We start from the raw sequence: 19,586 nt of genomic DNA on the forward strand, positions 1-19,586 counted from the left end.
AAAGGAAGACAATAAAATTTACACATAATCCCACAACTAACTCTTGAAATGTGTCCTTCATACATTTTTACAAAAATAAGATTTTATGGTACATACTATTTTGTTTGTTTCCTTCCTTCCTCTCCCTCTCCCCCCACCTTTCTTTTCTCCTTTCTTTCATTTTACAATATTTTGGGGCATCACTTGTAGTGGCAGCCTAGGTAAGATTCATCTTATGATCACACTTATTTATTGAAGCTGCTCTCCTTTAAGTTGTTTCCAGCTTTTTCCCTATTCTAAACAGGCTGTAACGTATTCCCTGGCACCTCAGTCTTTAGGCATATCTTAGACTGTTTCCTTGGGGTAAGTTGCTGGAAGTGGAATTCCCAGCTCAAATGGCAGATGCACTTTTGATGCTTTTGATACTTTTTGCCAAATGTCTTGCCAACCAGGCTCTCCAATGCACGCTTCTCCTAGCGCTGTTTGAGAGTGTCTCTTTTTAAAGGTCTGATTTTTAAGAAGTGTTCTCTTCTGCTTTATCAAATGCTTTTAGGAAGCCTGTCTGTTCTTCCTGTCCAGGTGAGACTCCTGACTGGAAAGACTGGCCCGGGCATCTTGGTGCTTCAGGAGGCTGTGTGCTGGCAAGTCCGTGGGAAGCTTGTCAGGAGGGCTTTAATCTGGAACAGCCTCTTGGCCCATCAGCTGCCCTTTGCATTTCAGAAAAGGAACAGAAGAAAGGAAGTCTCAGTGTCCACACTCTCTGAAGCTTACAAAGTGTTGTTTGACAAGCAGAGAGATTTCTTTTTACAGTGTTTTCAGCAGAAATTGAACCCTTTTGAGACCAGAGGCCACAGGATACTATGGCTACAGGTATTTCTCGTTGATCAAGTGAGTGTAGCGTGAGTCCGAGGACCACACAAGGCTGCCACCTGGCTCCTTCCCACCTGGGAATGGAGGTGAGCCTGAGTCCTGCTTGGGCCAAAGCCCTAGATGACCAGGCTCATCACCAATGACCTGAGAATCACCAATGAACTGAGAGCCAGAATGTGTTACGCCTGATGACAAAGCCTACATCTTTAAAAATAATTTTTTAACATCTTTATTGGAGTATAATTGCTTTACAATGGTGTGTTAGTTTCTGCTTTATAACAAAATGAATCAGCTATACATAAACATATATCCCCATATCTCCTCCCTCTTGTGTCTCCCTCCCACCCTCCCTATCCCACCCCTCTAGGTGGACACAAAGCACCGAGCTGATCTCCCTGTGCTATGTGTCTGCTTCCCACTAGCTATCTGTTTTACGTTTGGTAGTATATATAAGTCCATGCCACTCTCTCACTTCGTCCCAGCTTATCCTTCCCCCTCCCTGTGTCCTCAAGTCCATTCTCTATGTCTGCGTCTTTATTCCTGTCCTGCCCCTAGGTTCTTCAGAACCTTTTTTTTTTTTTTAGATTCCATATATATATGTGTTAGCATACGGTATTTGTTTTTCTCTTTCTGACTTACTTCACTCTGTATGACAGTCTCTAGGTCCACCCACCTCACTACAAATAACTCAATTTCGTTTCTTTTTATGGTCAAAGCCTACATCTTAATGTACACTCACACTGAGGATAATTTAATCATCACAGTGACCAAAATCAAGGCCACAGAAACAGTTCATAACATGTATGAGGTGTCCTAGGTCACACAGCTAGAAACTGGCAGTTTCAAAAGGGGGAATCAGTCTCCTGAACCTTTGTTGTTTGGCTTTGCCACTGCCCTGTGCTGAATATGCTCATTCTCTCTATCCCTGATTACACCATCTTCAACAGAACCAACTCCAGAATGAGAACGCTAGGTCCATTTATTGAGTGCTTACTGCCAGGGTGACTGGTGACTTTCTAAACAATGGAGGCTCCATCAGCCTGGATCTTTGAATGAAGATGATGCAGAGCACAACACTCTCCACCGACCTGAGAGAGACATGTAGTGATGAGCATGATGTAAACCTTTGTGTTTTCAGTCACTAAAACTCAAGGGCTGTTTATGGCTGCAGCACACGGTCTAAAGTGAAGAGGGCCGGGGGAGTGGGTGGGCTGCGATGGAGAGAAAGTTCCCTAGCAGCAGAGCCAAGCCAGGTTCCGCTTGGCCTTGGTGTCTACTACTACCCACAACTCCCGCATTAAATTACTGGTCTGTTATTGGAAGGAGGACGCTCATCCTCTTGGGCGTGTGGTGGTGAAGAGGAGGCCAGAAACTGGAGGGTCTGGCTGTGAGGACAAGAGTCTACCTCGCAGAACCATGCGTGCCCCAATAGCAGGTATGTGGCACTGCAGAACTCAGTGCCCTCTCCTCAGCCTTCGTGATGGTCACAGATGCCGCAGGCTTGACTCTGCAGTTCAGCCTCAGTTCAGCTTTCTGCCTACCAGGGAGCCAAATACATGCACTGTCCCTCCTCCACATGGACTGTTCAGGTACCTGCTTCAGCGTATGAGTGCGATCCCAATACATTTAGGGGAACTTGGGGTCCAGCATCCTCATCCTCCTTATTGTCCCCACTCCATTCCTCTCATGGTCCATATTCCCATTTGCTGACCTAATATGGAGGCCCTTAGGGACTCTTGCCCTTCCCCATTTCATAGGGATGAGCAGTCCTCTGCAAGGTGGAGAATCTCAGGACCCATGGGTGAGTCATCCCTGCAAGCCAATGGCTGTTGGGAGTGTGGGTGGTGGGCATGCCTGGCAAAGTTGGCCTTTGGCACCTGTCTTTGGATAACCATGTCATTCTTAGATACCACAGATGATCAATTTATCTCTATTCACTTAAAACATACTTTCTGCTGGAAACAGCTCTATGGATCTGAACTGCCTGCAATTCTTCCATCAGACTACTGTATTTGCATACAGCCTCCCAAGGTCACCAGACAGTACTTCATCTCAGCCCTTCTCTTTTTTGGGCATCTAACTAAATTGAATAGGCCCTTCTCTATTTCTGCATCTTTTTTCCTTATGCTTGAAGCAAAATTCAATTTCTTGGAAGGTTGCCTTCATTATCCTCCCTAAACTGGGATAATCCCTGGAAAACACGTGAAGTATCTGGAGTGCCCAGCTCCCTGCCTTTCAGTGCCTCTCCAGCAGCCTCGGAAACTCCCCTCTCACCTCTACATCTCATGCTGCCTTCTCCTGCTCCTAGTTTTTCTCCTGCAGAGTCCTGGCCTAGGAAGCAGGATTATGGCAAACTGTGATTTTAAGCAGTTGACTTCATCTCCCTGGGCCTTAGTTTTCTAAAATGGCAATATCGGATCACTTTAAGAATGATCTATGCCTGCTGTCAGTTCCCTCTCTCACCTCAGAACCATCCTTCCAAGTCCCAGTCCTGCAGGGCGAATATGCTGTCCTTCCAGACATTTTCTTTGAATTCTTCCCAGGTGCCTTCTAGAGGGAGGGCCACGTCTCCAGAGTGACTCTCCTGGTGGGAACAGCACACCCTGCATCAGGTGGGTGAGTGATGTTGTGGAGCCTGACTTGGTGGTGTCCACCACTCATTGCAAACAAGCAGCCGCCCAGAACTTGCTAGTCTCAGTGGTGCTCTCCTGGTAGAGACACCCCACTTGTACAACTTCATGCATAAGTAGAAGTTTTCCCTCTTTTAGGCCATGGGTGGAGTGGGCTGGACCTTGATCCTATTGCAGTGTGAACACAGATCAACTTTCTCTTTAACTTTCATGGTGGTGTCTCATATACAGAGTTGTTCATAAAAGCCTGTTCAGAGCACTCCATCCTACCCTTCTGACCTAAAAAGTGTCCAGTGTTTTGTTCCTTGCTTAACCAGGGAGTTACTTTTTCTGGGAAAGAGAAAATCTGGCCCCTTTCTCCTCTAGAGCCCTGGGTGGTTTGTCATAGGTTCTAGAATGGCTTCAAAATAGAAGTGTGTGCTCTTTGGGTTAAAGATGGAAGCCATTCAGGTGAATGGAAGGCAGTCTGAACCCCGGCGAATGCAAACCGTCTCATAGTCTCACATTTGCAAATGGCTGAACGTCTACCCAGAAAGTAGGATGTGACAGCCTGGTTGAATAATCAAAGCAGGAGCCTGCCCAGTGAGGAAAACCATAAAAAATGTAAATGAACAACCTCCCTCCCCACAAAACACCATAACAAACAAAAAACAAAACAAAACCTAGAAAACCCAAACAACAACAATAACAAGACGGGATGATTAGTAAGGCTCTCAGGATTCCCCAGAATCACAGCCGAGCAAGCTCATTCAGGCCTAAGTGGTTGTTTTGCCTCTAGCAGTAGCTGCTGGTGACCCTCCCTTCCTGAACTGATTCCTGCCCAGTGTCCTCAGAGAGCCCTGCTCAGGATCCCAGCAAGCAGTGAAGAGCAAAGCCACACCGTGGACAAGCCCCCTGAGTGCTCTGGACTTGTTTTTCTCATCGGAACAAGAGAACCTTGCTAGCTCCACTATTCAGGTAGCCTCAGAACTGCTAAGCTGAGGTCCAGAGTATAAAACATCAGGTGAGGGAGACGTCACTCTGATGTAGTTCTAACAGCAACCATTTATGGAGCTCTTATTACACACCGGGCACTCTGCCTTATGAACCTTCTTTTGCTTAATCCTTACGAGTGTCTTGCAAAGAAGATTTGTGCAACCCCATGTTACAGAAGAGAAAAATGAGGGTCAGACTTGTCAAAACTTATACAAAGAGATCATAGAGCTGGTAAGTGGTGGGATCTTAGAGCTGGTAAGGCCCTTCTTCTGTCCTAATGCTCTTTTCCTTTGCACAGTACCTCTGAGTAAAGAGAAATTGATTCCCCTCAAAAATGTTTCCAGATACAAAGAAGGCACTCATTATGGAGCCCCAACCAAGCCTTCAGATGACTGCAGCGCTGGCAGGTAGTTTAACTGTCACATCGTGAGAGACCCTGAATTAGAAACACCCAGTAAAGCTGCTCCTAGATTCCTGACCAGCAGAAACTGTATGAGATAATCATTGTTCATTGTTGTTTTAAGCCTATAAATTTTGTGATAATTTGTTGCCCAGCAGTAGATAACGAATACTGCATCTGTCTACTATTCATTCATCTGACAGACATCCATTCATTATTTATTGTGACAAGCCCCAACCTACGTGCTTGGGATGCAGTAGTGAACACGATCAGTATGGTACCTGCCCTGACGGAAATGATCATCTGGCAGGAGAGATGAACATTAAGCAAGGAGACAAACAGGTAAAAGAACATTGAGAGCCAGGAGGCATCTTCTTTAAAATTAAGTTGTTGGGGAAGTTGCAGAGGAAACATTAAACCTGAGTCTTGAAGATAGAAAGAGCCAGAAGGTTCTGGCATTTTCCTCCCCACCCGTCTTGATGTCCTCACTTTTTGGCTGCCTTGAGTTCTTCTGGAAAATGACACAGGGTGTTAAAGAAACTAGAAATTGAAATGATAGAGAATTCTTATTTCTCTTAGGGGCAGAATCTCCCCTGTGGAGGAAATGACCTTTGCTGGATGAATGCTTTAAAAATCCCCCTGGGAGAGCTGGTACAGGTCAAATAGCTCTGCATAGGAAGGGAATTAGGGAAATTTAAGAAGCAGCCAAGGAGAGGGTTGGAGAAGGCTACAAGCTAAAGAAGAATTTGGGGAGAAAAAATATCTAACAGGGATTTTTATTCCTTTGTTTCTCAAGTAATGTGCGGTAAAATGCTCTTCCTCCCAGTAAAATCTCTTGCTTTCTGATGCTTTCTGGAGTAGGTTGGCTTTTTGAAGATAAGACAAAGGAGAATATGCCTTCCTTCAAGACTGACTTCAGGTGAACCCAAGGCTGTTCACAGGAGACCAGCCACTTACAGGTTAAACAAACACATAAACACAGTGGTGTTAATCATAAAAAGAAAAAATGCTTCTGATCATCACTGCAGTTCCGAAATGGACAGCTGTGCCCCTGACGCTCGTCAGTGGCATCAGTGTCACTGCTGACAACTGTACAGAGGTTGCTGAAGGCTGAGGCCCAGGCAGGTGCTGCAGCAGCTGTCAACGCTGCTGGCATCTGGCACCATGCCTGGCACTTAGGAGAAGCTCAGGAAATGTTGGCTGAATGGGTGACTGAATGCCGCCTGCGCTGCCGCTGCCTTGTCCTTCAATGCTCCAGGGAGTGGGGTTCACGGGGTGCAGGGTGTGTATTGTAGCCCCTTGTTCTGAGATTCAGGAATGCCTCCATTGAGCTGGGCCTGGGACAATGTCAGTGACAACACAGAAATGACCACAGAGCTGCCACTTTCTTCTGAAGCTTGCCTGTCTTCTTGAAACAAACCACCTTGTGGACATTTTTTTCCCCTGGGGTGAGTTCTTTCCCAAGGGCACCTTGGTCTCTTCTATGAATAGGCCTCCACTACTCTACTAGCCTTGAGGAGGTGCCTAGACTTTCCTGAATTTGAGGGTGAACATGGCTTAGGTTCAAACAGGAACTTCTGCTACCTACAATATTCCCTGAAGATCTAGACCAAACATAAGCCCAACAGGGCCTGATGTTCTAGACCTGAACTGTCCAATATGGTAGCCATGAGCTACATGTGGCTCTTTAAAGTTGTTAATGAAAATTAAATGAAATTTAAAATTCAGTTCCTCAGTGGCACTAGCCACATGTGAAGTGCTTCATAGCCCATATTGGACAGTACAGATTATAGATAGAACCTCTCCGACACCACAGTTTTATTCAACAGAGCTGTGTCTAGAGCCAGAGCTCATAAAATGGATTCTGCTATCAAAGAACTGACCATTATGTATAAACAAGAAAACTATTCACTAGGGATAAACAGAAGTCTGTCTCACTCATGGGTTAGGCACAAAAGTCAGCATATAAGGCAAAAATGGCTTCATGTCAAATTTTCCCTTGAAAAATCCCTTAGGAAAATGTCACTTTGGAGACAAGCTCTCAGTAAATTCAAGACTGCAGTACTTCATCCAGCGTTGGAGCAGAAGAAGAAGGATCTGATTTGTAGTTAGGAGCAATGCACAAGAAAGATCAATGGTATCTGTGAACACGGGTGTGACACCGCAGGGAGCTAGCCTTCAGCTGTGAGAGACCCAGAAGCACCTGAAGGCACATCTGAATCACATCTGCATTCTCAGGCTCTCTGCTACTTCCATGGGATGACAGGTGGAATTGCCCACAGCATTTAAGGGTCCTCTCTCTCTCTCTCTCTCTCTATATATATATATATAAAATTAATATATTATTAATATAAATATATATAAAAATATATTTTTATATATATATATATGGTGTTTTATGTTTTATGCTTTGGTGCCAAATGTGTAGAGGTGAAGTTGAGTACATTAAACGTATTTACAATACGATTTCCCCACACACATTCCATGAGGCCGTCCGTTCTTTGCTGGGGGCTTGGCTAAAGGAAGGGACTCCCCTCCACCAGAGACCCATGTGTTTTGTAATTAAAGAACACCAGGTTTCTCCTTGAACTCTTTCTTTGGGAGGCCAGAATTTCAACTACATCACTGAGCTTTGGAAAACACAACACTGGCCCTCAGATCAAACCTGAAGTTGTTCTATATACTGGGGTGTTTGGGGGCAGCACAGAGGGCAAGGGGCATTCAGGCCCTTGGAAGCCCAGCTAAAATCCTTTAGACCCAGATGCCCTCCTGGGTCGCCCCAGCAAGCGGCAATCTCTGTCCCCGGGAACTCCTGTAAGGTGCAATGTTCTGCCCGCTTGGTCTGTTCCTATATATTGACAGTCATCTTTATGTATATTTTATACATATAACTGTCTTTCCAGTTTGATCATAAATTCTTCAAGGGCAGATGGCATAGGTCTTTTATCTCTTTTTATAACCCACAGTGTCTAACACGGTGCCTTCATATAAAAGTGCTCCATTCCTATGTAGCTTCATTAGCAACAGTTATGAGTGATTCCCTCAGGATATGAACTAACTCTATAGACATGCTTTAAGAGTACCAAGTACATGAAAAGGCCAGTATTTGCCCTTTCAACTTAGGAAGCTGAATTTTTAAAATCATTTACTTAATTTTGAAGTTGAGGATTGCAAGGGAGTTCCCAAGTCAGGAATTTACATCATTTGCAAAAGCAAAGAGAATGTTAGTTGCCTTAAAAAACCCCAAACGGTGAGGTAACCTCAATATTTGACATTAATCAAAGCCTTACCAAAAAAGCAGATCTGTTTCTAACCTTCTCAAAGAAAGAGACTGTGGTCTTGTATGTGGTTTTTTGTTTTGTTTTGTTTTTTTCATTTGAGGATTTAAAAAAAGCGGGATAAATGAATGGTTAATTAGAATCTTAGAGTAACAGACCACACAACTCCAGGAAGATTCTCATTTAAAAAAATTATTTCTTTTCAGTAATTTCTCATCATGTTGTGCATATCTTCCTTGTTCACCTTTTAACAACATTAAAAATCATTTTATGCTGAACTAAATATAGTTTTTATTGCATTAGGGGAAACCCATGCTTTCTAATGTTGGAACAGCTGTAATAATTCAGAGTAAAAAATCTCTGAGTACATTTTACAAACATCATTCTAAATATTGCCTAATACACTGCTAATTTTGGCTAGATTTTAAATAAAATAGGCTTCAATGAAATGATATGAAAAGCATGTTCCAATGGATTAGACACAGTCTCAAGGATTAACTCTTTTAATGCTGTTTCATTACAAAATCATGGAAGAGTATTGTAGAAATTGGTATCATGATTATTTTAACTTTGGCCTTATCAGCTGTAAGAAATGTTTTACTCCGTTGTCACCTATGGCTCTCCAAACACAGCGTCACAAGTTTCATTATTTCCATTTCCCACAGGAGGCAAATTAAGACTGGAGATTTAAAGTGCCCACCTGGGACTTCCCTGGTGGCGCAGTGGTTAAGAATCCGCCTGCCAATGCAGGGGACACGGGTTTGAGCACTGGTCTGGAAGGTCTCACGTGCCGCGGAGCAACTAAGCCCGTGTGCCACAACTCCTGAGTCTGCACGCCACAACTATTGAGCCCGCACGCCACAACTATTGAGCCCGCACGCCTAGAGCCCGTGCTCTGCAACAAGAGAAGCCACCGCAGTGAGAAGCCTACGCACCGAAACCAAGAGTAGCCTCTGCTCACCACAACTAGAGAGAGCCCGTGCGCAGCAACGACGACCCGACGCAGCCAAAAATAAATAAGTAAAATTTATAAACAAAAAAAAATAAAGTGCCTGCCTGAACACACACAACAAATCCCTGAGGCCCAGGTGCCTCTTCCTTCTCACCTTATCACAGCCTCACTGCTTCTCTTCTTCCCCTTTCAAAACCAACTGTTCAGGTAAGCTTTGATTGTTTGCATCTGTCTTTTTAGAATTAATGACGGAATACTGACAAAAAGGGAGGTGCTGGAGTTACTGAAAAATGTTTATTATTGTTCTTACTCATGAAAGCTTGGAAGGTCCCCAAAACCCCATATCATCCCCAAGGCCTGTGGCTGGCTTGCCACTTCCCGGAGCCCATTATTTAGAACTGTCTGGGTTGTCCTATCAAACAACGATGCCTCCTTACCTTCTGTGTTTGCTCACCTAGTCACCATCTTTCCCCGGGAGATGGAAGTGCATATCCAAGCAAGAGAAATTGTCAACAGCTATTTCTTCCCCTTCTCTCTCTCTCGGTTGAATATTGCTTCGGCACCTTGTATATACCCATTTAAATTCATTATGAAATATATGCCTTGCAAGACAGTTCTTTGCCTTTTGCAGGAGACATTTTCTTTTGTAGGAAAAAATCATCGTGAAATTAACATGGTGATTAGGAAGCAAGTTAGGCATGCAGTACCTTGTACAAACTCAGCTGCATTTAGTGAAAGGAAGACTTGAAATTCATTTCCGAAATGCTGTGAAAAGCTCATTTGGGCCATTACCACTTGCCCTCTGCCCTCTTCACAAGTTATAAGCCACCTTGTGTATGTGCCTTGCAGAACGTTTGGGAACTACGGTGGTGATTCTGCAAACGAATAACTAATTGAAATGCTTACGAACCTTAATCTTTCTCAGAGAATCCACTACTTACAATAGGTGTCAGGGTTCTACTGCGGTCCTAAACCAACCCCAATAAGGAGGATTCTTTACAAAACTCGACTGAAAGGCACTTCCTTTTACTACAGTGTTTGTATTGAGGTAGGGGCGGGAGTGAGGAGAGGTTACATCAGGGGTGAAGACACTTAGTCGTAAAGTTATAATGAAAGTTGCATGATTGTCTTTTGGCAGAGCAGGATGCCCCAGTGTTGAAATGAAATTCTCACAGAAAGATATCCACAGATCAGAATCCCACAGCCTGGCACAATTCAAGTTTGATTCAGTGAATGTTTTTGGAATTCCCAAAGTCAGAGCTGCTTAATTTGGGATCTGGGACCACCAACACCATACAGGGTGTTTCTTAAAGATACAAACTCCTGAGACCTTCTCCAGACCTACTGAAACATAATTTCCCTGGGTGAGATTGGACTTCTACTCCTGGGTGATTCTTAAGCACACTAAAGTTTAAAAGCACCAGAGTCTGTTTTACTCACTGATGTATCCAAGTACCTAGAATGGCAATTGACAGAGCTCAATAAACACCTGCTGAATGAATGAAGGTCCTAAGTGTTTGTGGCACTCAGAGGCTCCAGTTATACATATCTTCCAGACTGTCTAATTCAAAATACTGTCATAGGACAAGTATAATGTTATATCCCACAGGGGCAGGGGAAGCTCTCCTATCTCTGCCCAACAGTCTAAGCAAATTGTCCCCACTTTGGCAGGACTTTCCCCGCCTATACTTCACTGCAAAAGCTGTGACAAAGACTGGCCTCACAGCTTTGCTTCCTTAAAAAATAAAAATGAAAAAAAAATAAAGGAAAGGATTAATAAAACCAACTAAGGTATAAGTAGGTACCCTAAATCCAGCATATTGAGTAAATTATCTCCGCTAAATCACCCATAACTGAAGCTAGGCAAAATTCTATAAGCCAGTTTTATTTGTAGTCAAAATAGCTAAGGGATCAAGTTTCCTTCCTAATCATTCAAACCACAGGAAAGAGAAGGCAAGAGAAATGCAATCTTGCTTTTGTATATACACTGTTCTAATAAGACTATATTAATGATTTATTAAGAACCAACTGCATCCTTAACAGGTGAATGAATAAAGAAACTGGTACATCCACACAATGGAATACTACTCAGCAACAAAAAGGAAAAACTTGATACACACAACGTGAATCTCAAATGCATTACGCAAGAAGCCAATCTCCAAGGATTATATATGGTATAATTCTCTTCAAATGACATTCAGGAAAAGGCAAAACTACAGGCAGGTGGAATGGGTCAGTGGTTGCCTGATTAGTGCTAGGAGTGGGGGGCAAGTTTAACTACAAAGGGGTAGCCCAAGGGAATTTTTGGGGGGTGATGGAAGGATTCTACATCCTGATCGAGGTGATTGTTACGTGAATCTATGCATGTGTTAAAACTCCTAAAACTGCACACCAAGAAAAATGTGAATTTACTGTATGCAAATTATATTTTAAAAGAACCCATTGCACACACAACATGAACTCATTAGGTCTCTGAGGGCCCTCAGACACTTTCCTTCCCTTGATCAGTTTATTAATGTTGGCAACACACAAACAAGTGGTCTTGGAGTGTGTGCGTGAAAGTGAGGGAGGATTGCTCTACCATACGGTCCATGCTAAGTACATTACACCCCGTGCCAAATTTAGCACCTTATAAACTGGAAACCCTTTTGTAGAAAATTCCTTTATTATAGTGCAAATAACTTTCAGCAGTGACATAATAATGTAAGAACACATTTAGCAACATTTTACACCACGCAGTAAATAAGAAAGTGTTTCTTCGAAAATATGTCATCATAGGAACATTATTTCTACATTAATAATGTAGCTGGAAAATGCCAAGGCTGTTTCTCTCAAGGCAACAGGGCTCCCTCCCTCTTTTTGGATATTTGCTTTTTAATACAAATGAAAGGACTTGCCATTTTAACAAATCACCAATAATTCTAAGAGTCATCTCTTAGGAGGTTTTGAACTGAGGTTGGCAAGATATGAAATGGGGTTTCAAATTAAAAAAAAAAAAAAAATTAAGACAATTCTGGGATAGCCCAGAAAGTAGAAGTCACTTCTATTAACTTTTAAGTAGATATATACATTCACTCCAATTTTGATGCAGAAATGAACAGATTGTCTAAATCCTGCCTATTATTCCCCCAGAGCCTGATTGTTATCTATGTTCCTTGGTTTTGGTCATATTGCAAAATTAGGGCTCTGGTCAGAAATAACACCTTACGTACCCAAATGCTTTCCTGTGAAGCTTAAAATTGCACTTTCCATCCTGAATTCCCACCTTAGACCTCGCATGCTGATGAGAGGATATGAACATTGTTTCCAGTTTACAGCTAATGATTAGTACAGCTGGATTAGCCCCTTGCTAATTTAACTATACCTGAATCAAATCATCACATCATTTAGATTAATTCCAGTAGGCTTAACCAAGAGGTTCCCCATACAGAAATGAAGGGTTAACAGTGAATCTTTACACTAGGCTGCCTAAGGGCTTGGCTGCTAACCAGTTAGCTGATAGGTAGAGAGAACAGTGTCAGTTCCAAACAGTTACACTCCCAACTCCTCTAGTTTCCGCTGAATTATGCAGTGGGTGGGAATGGATGGCCACTCAAAGGAAACCTCCTGTGGGGGTCTTCCACCATAAGGAGAATCAAAACCCCTACCAATATATTTCAGGGTACCCTCTAAGTCTCTCTACAAACACACATCAAAACCTAGTGGCTCTACAAGTGAATCACAGGCTCAAAAATAGCCGGAGCCACAGAACAGCCCTCCTGGCTGAATATGGCTGCTTAACTCAGCTGGTACATATAGCTTTTCAATACTCAGCCAGCCTTGTTGGATAAAGCATCTTCTTATATAACACAGTGGAACTGTGCTAAACAGTTTAAAAGTTGAGAAGAATCCAAATATATCACCTCTAAAAAATTCATGATTTTAGTTTGCTTTTTCTTAGACTTTGGTACCGAAACACTGTCTACATTCTCGACACATGAATATGACATGGTCACTTCAGTGCCTCTGCATGTTGTGTAAAGAAACTCAAAAGCAAAGCAGGAGAAGGACGTGTCATAACAAGACGCAGTATGCTCTACAGACAAAACCTAAATTATATATAAATACACACCCCACCCCAGCACCCCCTCTTCTCCCCACCAGCTGACCAAAGCAATGCCAAGGGTCCTTCTCTCCAGGGCCAGTAGAGTTTGTGAAATCCAGCACCCAGGACTCCAACCATCCCTTGCTGTGTGGTGACATCTTATCACTGCAGGCTTCTCCTAGAGACTCCCTGCTGTCTAACCAGTTCCACAAGTACAGGGAAACACCTAAAGCTTAATTGGGAGCATTCACACTATTGGCTGGACTCAAAGACCTAGAGTCCTGGGAGTTAATTTTTCAGATAAACTAACTGGATCATTTCCTAATTTGGATCCTGTCTTATCCTAATATCTCAGCAGAGCCAACACAGTAGGAAGCACCCTCTACTCCGAAGCTCCAAAGGCATTGCTTAGGGATATCAGTGAGGGTCACATAATAAAAGTGATACAATGAGCTAACAGCTTAAGTTGATATAAATTATTTCCGGGTAAGTTATTTGGGGCCATTTGCTTCTGCTTTCCATTGCATTCCAGAATCATTTTCATACTGTACTTTTAAAAGTTTATATAATAGTCATTTAAAAATTGTCTATGCAATCACTTCTTACGTGTTTTCAATTAGCTTAATAACAACTTAATGAGCTATTATGTAGGTCTAGGGAAAAGTAGTTAGTCTTAAGGAAGCCAATACTGTGCTACTTCACAGTAAGGAGAAAAAGCAATGTAAATAATCATCAATAACTTGAAAAGCAGTCTTACGAAACGTTGCAAAGCTTTCCCTAAAGCACTTACAGCAATTTATATCAAGATATCCTAAGTTTAGGGGTACGGAGGATAAGACTCAACTCTTTAAGGTAGAAATTCACCTTTATCATGATGGAATAGGTAATTTTCCCCCCAGACCTAAGATAATTGTACATTCAAAAGTTCATAACTTGCTGTTCTTGAGACATTAATCATTCTCTCATACACTGAGTAGAAATAAATAACTACAAGAAAGCTTTAAAAATCTGAATTAACATTATGCTGTGCAACAAAACAAAACAAAACAAACCTTGAACAACCTACATTCTATGTTAAATACCCTGACTAAAATGTCGGTTGTGCTACACAATTCCACTTCAGTGCAGAAATGAGTTGACTTCTGTGTACCGTCTTTGTTGTTGTTGTTTTAAGTCTTTAGCACTTTTGTTCTAAACATCAGCTTGAAACGATGAATAACTTACTACCAAATCACAAATCCAGTTCAGTTTAGTCTGAATAAAATCCAGCGTAAGTGTATTACTTTGTTCTGGAAATAATGGCTCGGTGTCTTTGTTCCGACAGCTTCCTAAGGGCAAACCACCGTTGAAGTCATTTTGGGTTTAAACCGCACAGAAAGAAGAGACGGTGAAGTTTCCCTTTTCGTTTTTGTTTTCTTTTTAAGTCTTCAGATCTTGGTAGGACACTTCTTCCAGACCAACAGTCATACAGTTGTGGCACCTGATGCTATCTGAAACAGACGTGGTTTAAACAACGTCAGCCAAGCTTCGTGATCTGGAGGTCCCCGTTTATCTTTATGGTGTCGATTGCAGATAACGTTTGAATGCGGTGGTAAAAATCAAAAAGTTGGTGTCCATCCACAAACACTCTGAAACGTGGGTGCTCACAAAGGATTTCCACCTGGAAGAAACAAAATAATAACCTCAGTTCATAATTTCAATGAACCCTGCTGGGGAAAACGAACAAACAGTACTGCATTTTGGAGAAAGGCAACATCCTCAGTGGTTCTCAAACACGGGAGTGCACTGGTATCATACAGAAGGCGTGTTAGAACACAGACTGCTGGACTCCACCCACCAAAATTTCCATTTAGTAGGGCTAGGGTAAGGTCTAAGAATGTGCTTTTCCATCAAGTTCCAAGATGATGCTGGTGTTGCTAGAATAAGGAACACACTTTATGAAGCATTGCTCTACACTATTCAATGTCCTTTAAAGATTTAAAATTGCTTTACTCTTTCTCCCTTCTCCTTGCATGCCAGAAAGTGATGGAAAGTGGCAGAGATTTATTTATACGGCACTTAATGTCTCCATCCTCATCCCCTGAACAATTCTATCCCACCTTCAGAGAAGCCCCTCGCAAAGCAGAACTGGTACCCATTAGTAGCATGTAATAATAGTCTAGACACCCCTAAACACTAAGCAGAGAGAAGGTTACACAGTAATTACCATTCGACCAAGGATGTGTAATTAATAAGGCTTTGCTAAGCCAAACAGAAATACCGATTCCACATGGTAAAAGCTTTTTCTTCCTCCTTTTTTGAAACTTAAGTAATTCACCATAGAGTTTAATCATTGGTTCTGTGCTATGTATTTATTAAAAGCATTTGTATTCATCATGCAAGGAGAGACTCCGTATATGATATTAGTCACATTTAATTCATATTATTACTAAAATTATATCACCGAGAAGGGGTGATTTCATTTCACCCCTTCACCCCTAGTGTTGGGGAGCACTATTCCTCCTGGCAGAAGCTTTGGTTACTCACACTCACGAGCTCTGCATTAAGATTCACCAGTAAGAAACTGACACAGTTCAGGGGAGCCTCAGGGTCATTACCATTCTAGAGAAGGGTAGGGGTGTCTTCCCCAGGCTACAATTAGAAGGGCAATTAGTCTCTATTCTATCATTGATGTGACAATCACGGATTCTTGCTTTCCCCCCAGACTGTAAGATGGGAAGAAAAAGTATGACTTATTCACAGGCCCCTGTAAATTTTTAGATGAGGAGCAACAGGTTAAGGGTAGTTCTGCTTTGTTAGGTGTTTATGCAACAGGGAGCTTTTAACTGGGTTGTCATTATTGTGATGTATGTTAACAAGGTGTAATGTAGACACTTCATCACCAGGTCTGACACGTCAGTAAATTCTTTCCTAACACATTACTGACTTGCATCTCTTACTTGGTATTGTCCTTCATAGAGGAAGGTGCTGCTAATGCTGCTTGATTGAAATGGAAGTTTGGGCTGTGCTTCCTGCCTGACAGATAGTGGGGAGCAAATCTATACTCATCCAGGCCCAAGGGAAGTAATCTGTCAGCCACAGAGACTGTGACAGTGAAACAGACTGAGGCTACTTAACCCAGAGAGGGAAACAAGGACATGACTAAGTCCTCACTAGCAAAGGGAACAAGAGAAAATAAAATGATAATCAACTAGATTCTTAAAAAAAGACATAACTGATATGGTTTGGTGCTACTTAAAGGTTGAGAAAAAAATGAGGAAAATTCTAGATACTTATTATTATTTATTAATCAAATATATTTTGGGACAGATGTCTATTATATGCCTAGTACTATGTTAAATGCTGCATAGAAAAGTATTTATTTTTAACAATATAGACATGTAAATATGGGTTTATTTACACGTATTGGCTAAATAGAATTGCAAAAATTCTGGCTTAAAGTGTTCTTGGCACATACTAGATGAGAACATCACCATCCTGCCAGTGGTTGGAGCGGAAGCACTCGAGGCACTCACCCTGAATGGTTGGTCTGGGATGAATGGGAAGTAAGGGATCGCTGACTGTTCTTCACCCCTTTCCCCAGATATACAAGAATTTCTGAGTAGCTGCCGATCTGTGAAGACAGCTTTGAGTTCAATTGCCACATCGGCGGGAGGATCCTCCGAATCACCACAGGTCAAGCTGATGGCAAAGCTGAAAAGAAAATCATCTCACTTATTCACGGTGAGCAAAACAACATTAACAATGACCCAGGCTCCCATTTCCACAATGACCCAGGCTCCCATTTCCACAATGACCCAGGCTTCCATTTCCTTCTTCTTCTTTGGATTTGTCAGCTTTTAATGGGCCACTACTCTTCATATGGGGGCAGGCGTTGGGGGGTTTAGACTATGGAGAAATAGGATTACAATCAAACTGGTTTGTTACCCAGAGGAGGCCCTGGTGAAAACTTCAGTGGAGATGAAAATAACTAACTGTAGACATTTCATATACCCCAAACTACCCACACATCTGTGTCTTAATCCATTTCAGAAGACTCAAAAACAGCCCCATTAATTGACCAGGGGAAACGATATCTCGTAAAGTTTGGTTCTCATTTATATTGATAGTTCTTACTCCAAACACCATGTTTGGAAAAAAAAAAAAATCCTTTCGCCTCCCTAAGGGTCAAAGAGAAAATGATGTGGGTCTATATTTATAATCTCTGATATAAATAGCTGTCTAGAGAAATGATGGCTGGGATTCATACACATTCTTTTCATGGGAACATAGTACTTTCTTGGCACTTCAAACTAGCAACACTGGCCACAGGGGTGGGAAGAGGAGGGGCAGTAAACCACAACAGGAGTGGGCAGGACCTTGTAACTGCCTGATAGGTCTAGGTGACAAGGACTCTGCCTTACCTCTCAGGGTTGAGGTCTACGATGCCCATCACTAATACCTTCTTGCCTGGCCTCATGCCACCTTTAATGTGCCCACAAAATGGCACAATCTGCAAAGGATGAGAGGAGAAACAGAAAGTTTACAGCCTGTTAGGGACGAGCCAAGGCCTCAGATCCTTAGGACCTGACCTAAGGAAAGAAGAAAGAGGGTACAGGCAGACAGAGCACAGAACAAAATCATTTACCAGTCGTGGGAAGTACACGTCGGCTTGAACTGGAGAGCCCAAGGAGTTGTTTAAATGCCCATCATCTAGTTTCTAAAAATAGAAGCACACAGATTGGCTTTCCAAAAGCTTTTGTAGGGGGGTGTTAGAGGGAGCGGGGAAGAACCTACACAAATCTAGAGGAATCCAGCAGTCCTCCATAGAACACAGGAAGCCTCTGCAAAAGCTCCCACCTCACAGCCCACTGAATAACCGCATAAACTCCCGGAACAAAACCCGTCCTTTCCACCAGGTAGCTAAGCCTCTGATGATCCTCAGACCCTTCAGATCTAGATCAAAATGAAGGTCGAGGCCCACTGGGGAGCCAGAGCCCCGCGCCGAGGGAGGGAAGGCCCCTCTCCAACCGCAAACGCCCATGGAACCGCCGTCGCCCAGGCCTGTCCTCGGGGACATGGCTGGAGTGCAGCGGCCGCGCTCAACTTCTCTCGCGAGCCCCTGGCGCGGACCCATTTCCAAGGGGGAAATCCCCGGAACGGCGCGGGGCGGGCGCGGGGCGCGCGCGCCGGACACACACACAGGCGCACACTCACACGTGCAACATGCACACACCTGGACGGAGGCTGCACAGCGCGGAGGGAACTGTCGGTCACCCCCCACCCCACGGGCCGCCCCCAACACCTCCCCTCAGCCAGCGGCCCTCCAGCTGGGGCACCCCTCCGGCCCCTCACGTCCGCCGCGCACAGCCGGCTCCCGCTACTAGGTACTGGGGCGCCTTCTCACGCGTGGGGCGCGGGGCTGGGCCTCTGCCGAGCCGGAGCCGGCGAAGGGGCCGTGCGGGCTGCGGGAAGGGGGCGCCTCGCGTGTCCCCGCCGCACTCACCACCACTGCATCGCTGTCGGCCACCGACCCCGCCATCTTCTCGCGCAGCGCGGCGGGGTGCGCGGCTGGCGGCCGGGCGGTGGGGGACGTGGGACACGGCGCGCGGGCTGGGCTTCAGAGGCGGTCCTGCGCCGGGCGGGGGCGCGGGTCCGAGACTGGCTCGTGCGCGCACACACACACACGGGCGCGCGGGCGTGCACTCCCGGGGGCCCGGCGCCGACCCGGCTGGCGGGGCCGGGGGGAGGGGAAGGAGAAGGCGGAGGCCGGGAAGGCGGCGCGGGCCCAGAGGTCGGAGGTGGCCGCCGCAGCCCGGACCGCGCTGACGAGTCGAGGCTGCTTTCTTCCTCGGGGTGCTGCTGCCCGAGGAAAAAGGAGTCGAGGGTGCGCCGTGCTGGCCCTGGGCTGCATTTAAAGGCCGCCGGAGCCCGGCTGGGGAACCGGGAACAGGGCGGGGAGCCGGCTGGGCTGCAGCGGCTTGCTCAGCTTGCCCTGCCCCTCGGCCATTGGACGGTGGCAGGAGGCTGGGGCGGGAGGGACTGGCCTACCAGGGTCGGGGCGTGCGGGAGGGCGGGCGCCCGGTCGACACTCTTCGGCGGCAGGGTGGGTGGGGCTGGGGCCTGCCAGGTGACAGGTGCTGGTGACATCACCGCTCCTCCTCTCCAGCCACCTCCCCGCCTTCCTTCTCAGGTTGTGTCTTGGGGCAGGTGGGACAGTGGAGGGCGAGGTCAAGGGAGGATTGGAGGTGGAGATGATATTCCAGAGTTCGAGATTTCTTTCAGAGAATGCCAACAAAGAGCGAGGAAAGATTCATTCGGCTTTCTAGGGTAGAAAGATAATGAAAGGCTTGCATAAATAAATATTTGACCTAAAAGCAGGAGGCAGAGAGGACTCACAGTAGGGACTTTTATATTTATACAGGAGATGTACAGAACA

The 19,586-nt window shown here is 44.5% G+C and overlaps 1 protein-coding gene and 1 long non-coding RNA gene across 2 annotated transcripts; one reads left to right on the top strand and one right to left on the bottom strand.

Moving 5' to 3' along the window:
• Nucleotides 1-4,694: 4,694 nt before the first annotated feature.
• Nucleotides 4,695-11,616, top strand: LOC117196927 (uncharacterized). Its single transcript, XR_004477357.2, has 3 exons — nt 4,695-5,196; nt 5,716-9,291; nt 11,128-11,616. It is a non-coding gene; the product is annotated as an uncharacterized LOC117196927 (long non-coding RNA).
• Nucleotides 11,617-11,730: 114 nt separating this feature from the next.
• On the bottom strand, nt 11,731-19,169 carry LGALSL (galectin like). Its single transcript, XM_004280630.4, has 5 exons — nt 18,654-19,169; nt 17,796-17,867; nt 17,572-17,660; nt 16,684-16,861; nt 11,731-14,828 (listed from the first exon to the last, which is right to left on the bottom strand). The coding sequence occupies exons 1-5, from the start codon at nt 18,687-18,689 to the stop codon at nt 14,685-14,687; spliced, it is 519 nt and encodes a 172-aa protein (XP_004280678.1). The 5' UTR covers nt 18,690-19,169; the 3' UTR covers nt 11,731-14,684.
• Between the last annotated feature and the right edge of the window lie 417 nt (nt 19,170-19,586).

The sequence above is a fragment of the Orcinus orca genome, chromosome 13 (assembly GCF_937001465.1).
Source record: "Orcinus orca chromosome 13, mOrcOrc1.1, whole genome shotgun sequence".
NCBI classification, from domain to species: domain Eukaryota; kingdom Metazoa; phylum Chordata; class Mammalia; order Artiodactyla; family Delphinidae; genus Orcinus; species Orcinus orca.

Excerpts from the sequence above, each read along its gene's own strand:
- LGALSL (XM_004280630.4), bottom strand. The coding sequence starts at position 18,689 with ATGGCGGGGTCGGTGGCCGACAGCGATGCAGTGGTG. Across the intron at positions 17,661-17,795 it reads ACGTGTACTTCCCACGACTG|ATTGTGCCATTTTGTGGGCA; the intron begins GTAAATGATTTT and ends CATCCTTTGCAG. Across the intron at positions 16,862-17,571 it reads GTAGACCTCAACCCTGAGAG|CTTTGCCATCAGCTTGACCT; the intron begins GTAAGGCAGAGT and ends TTTTCTTTTCAG.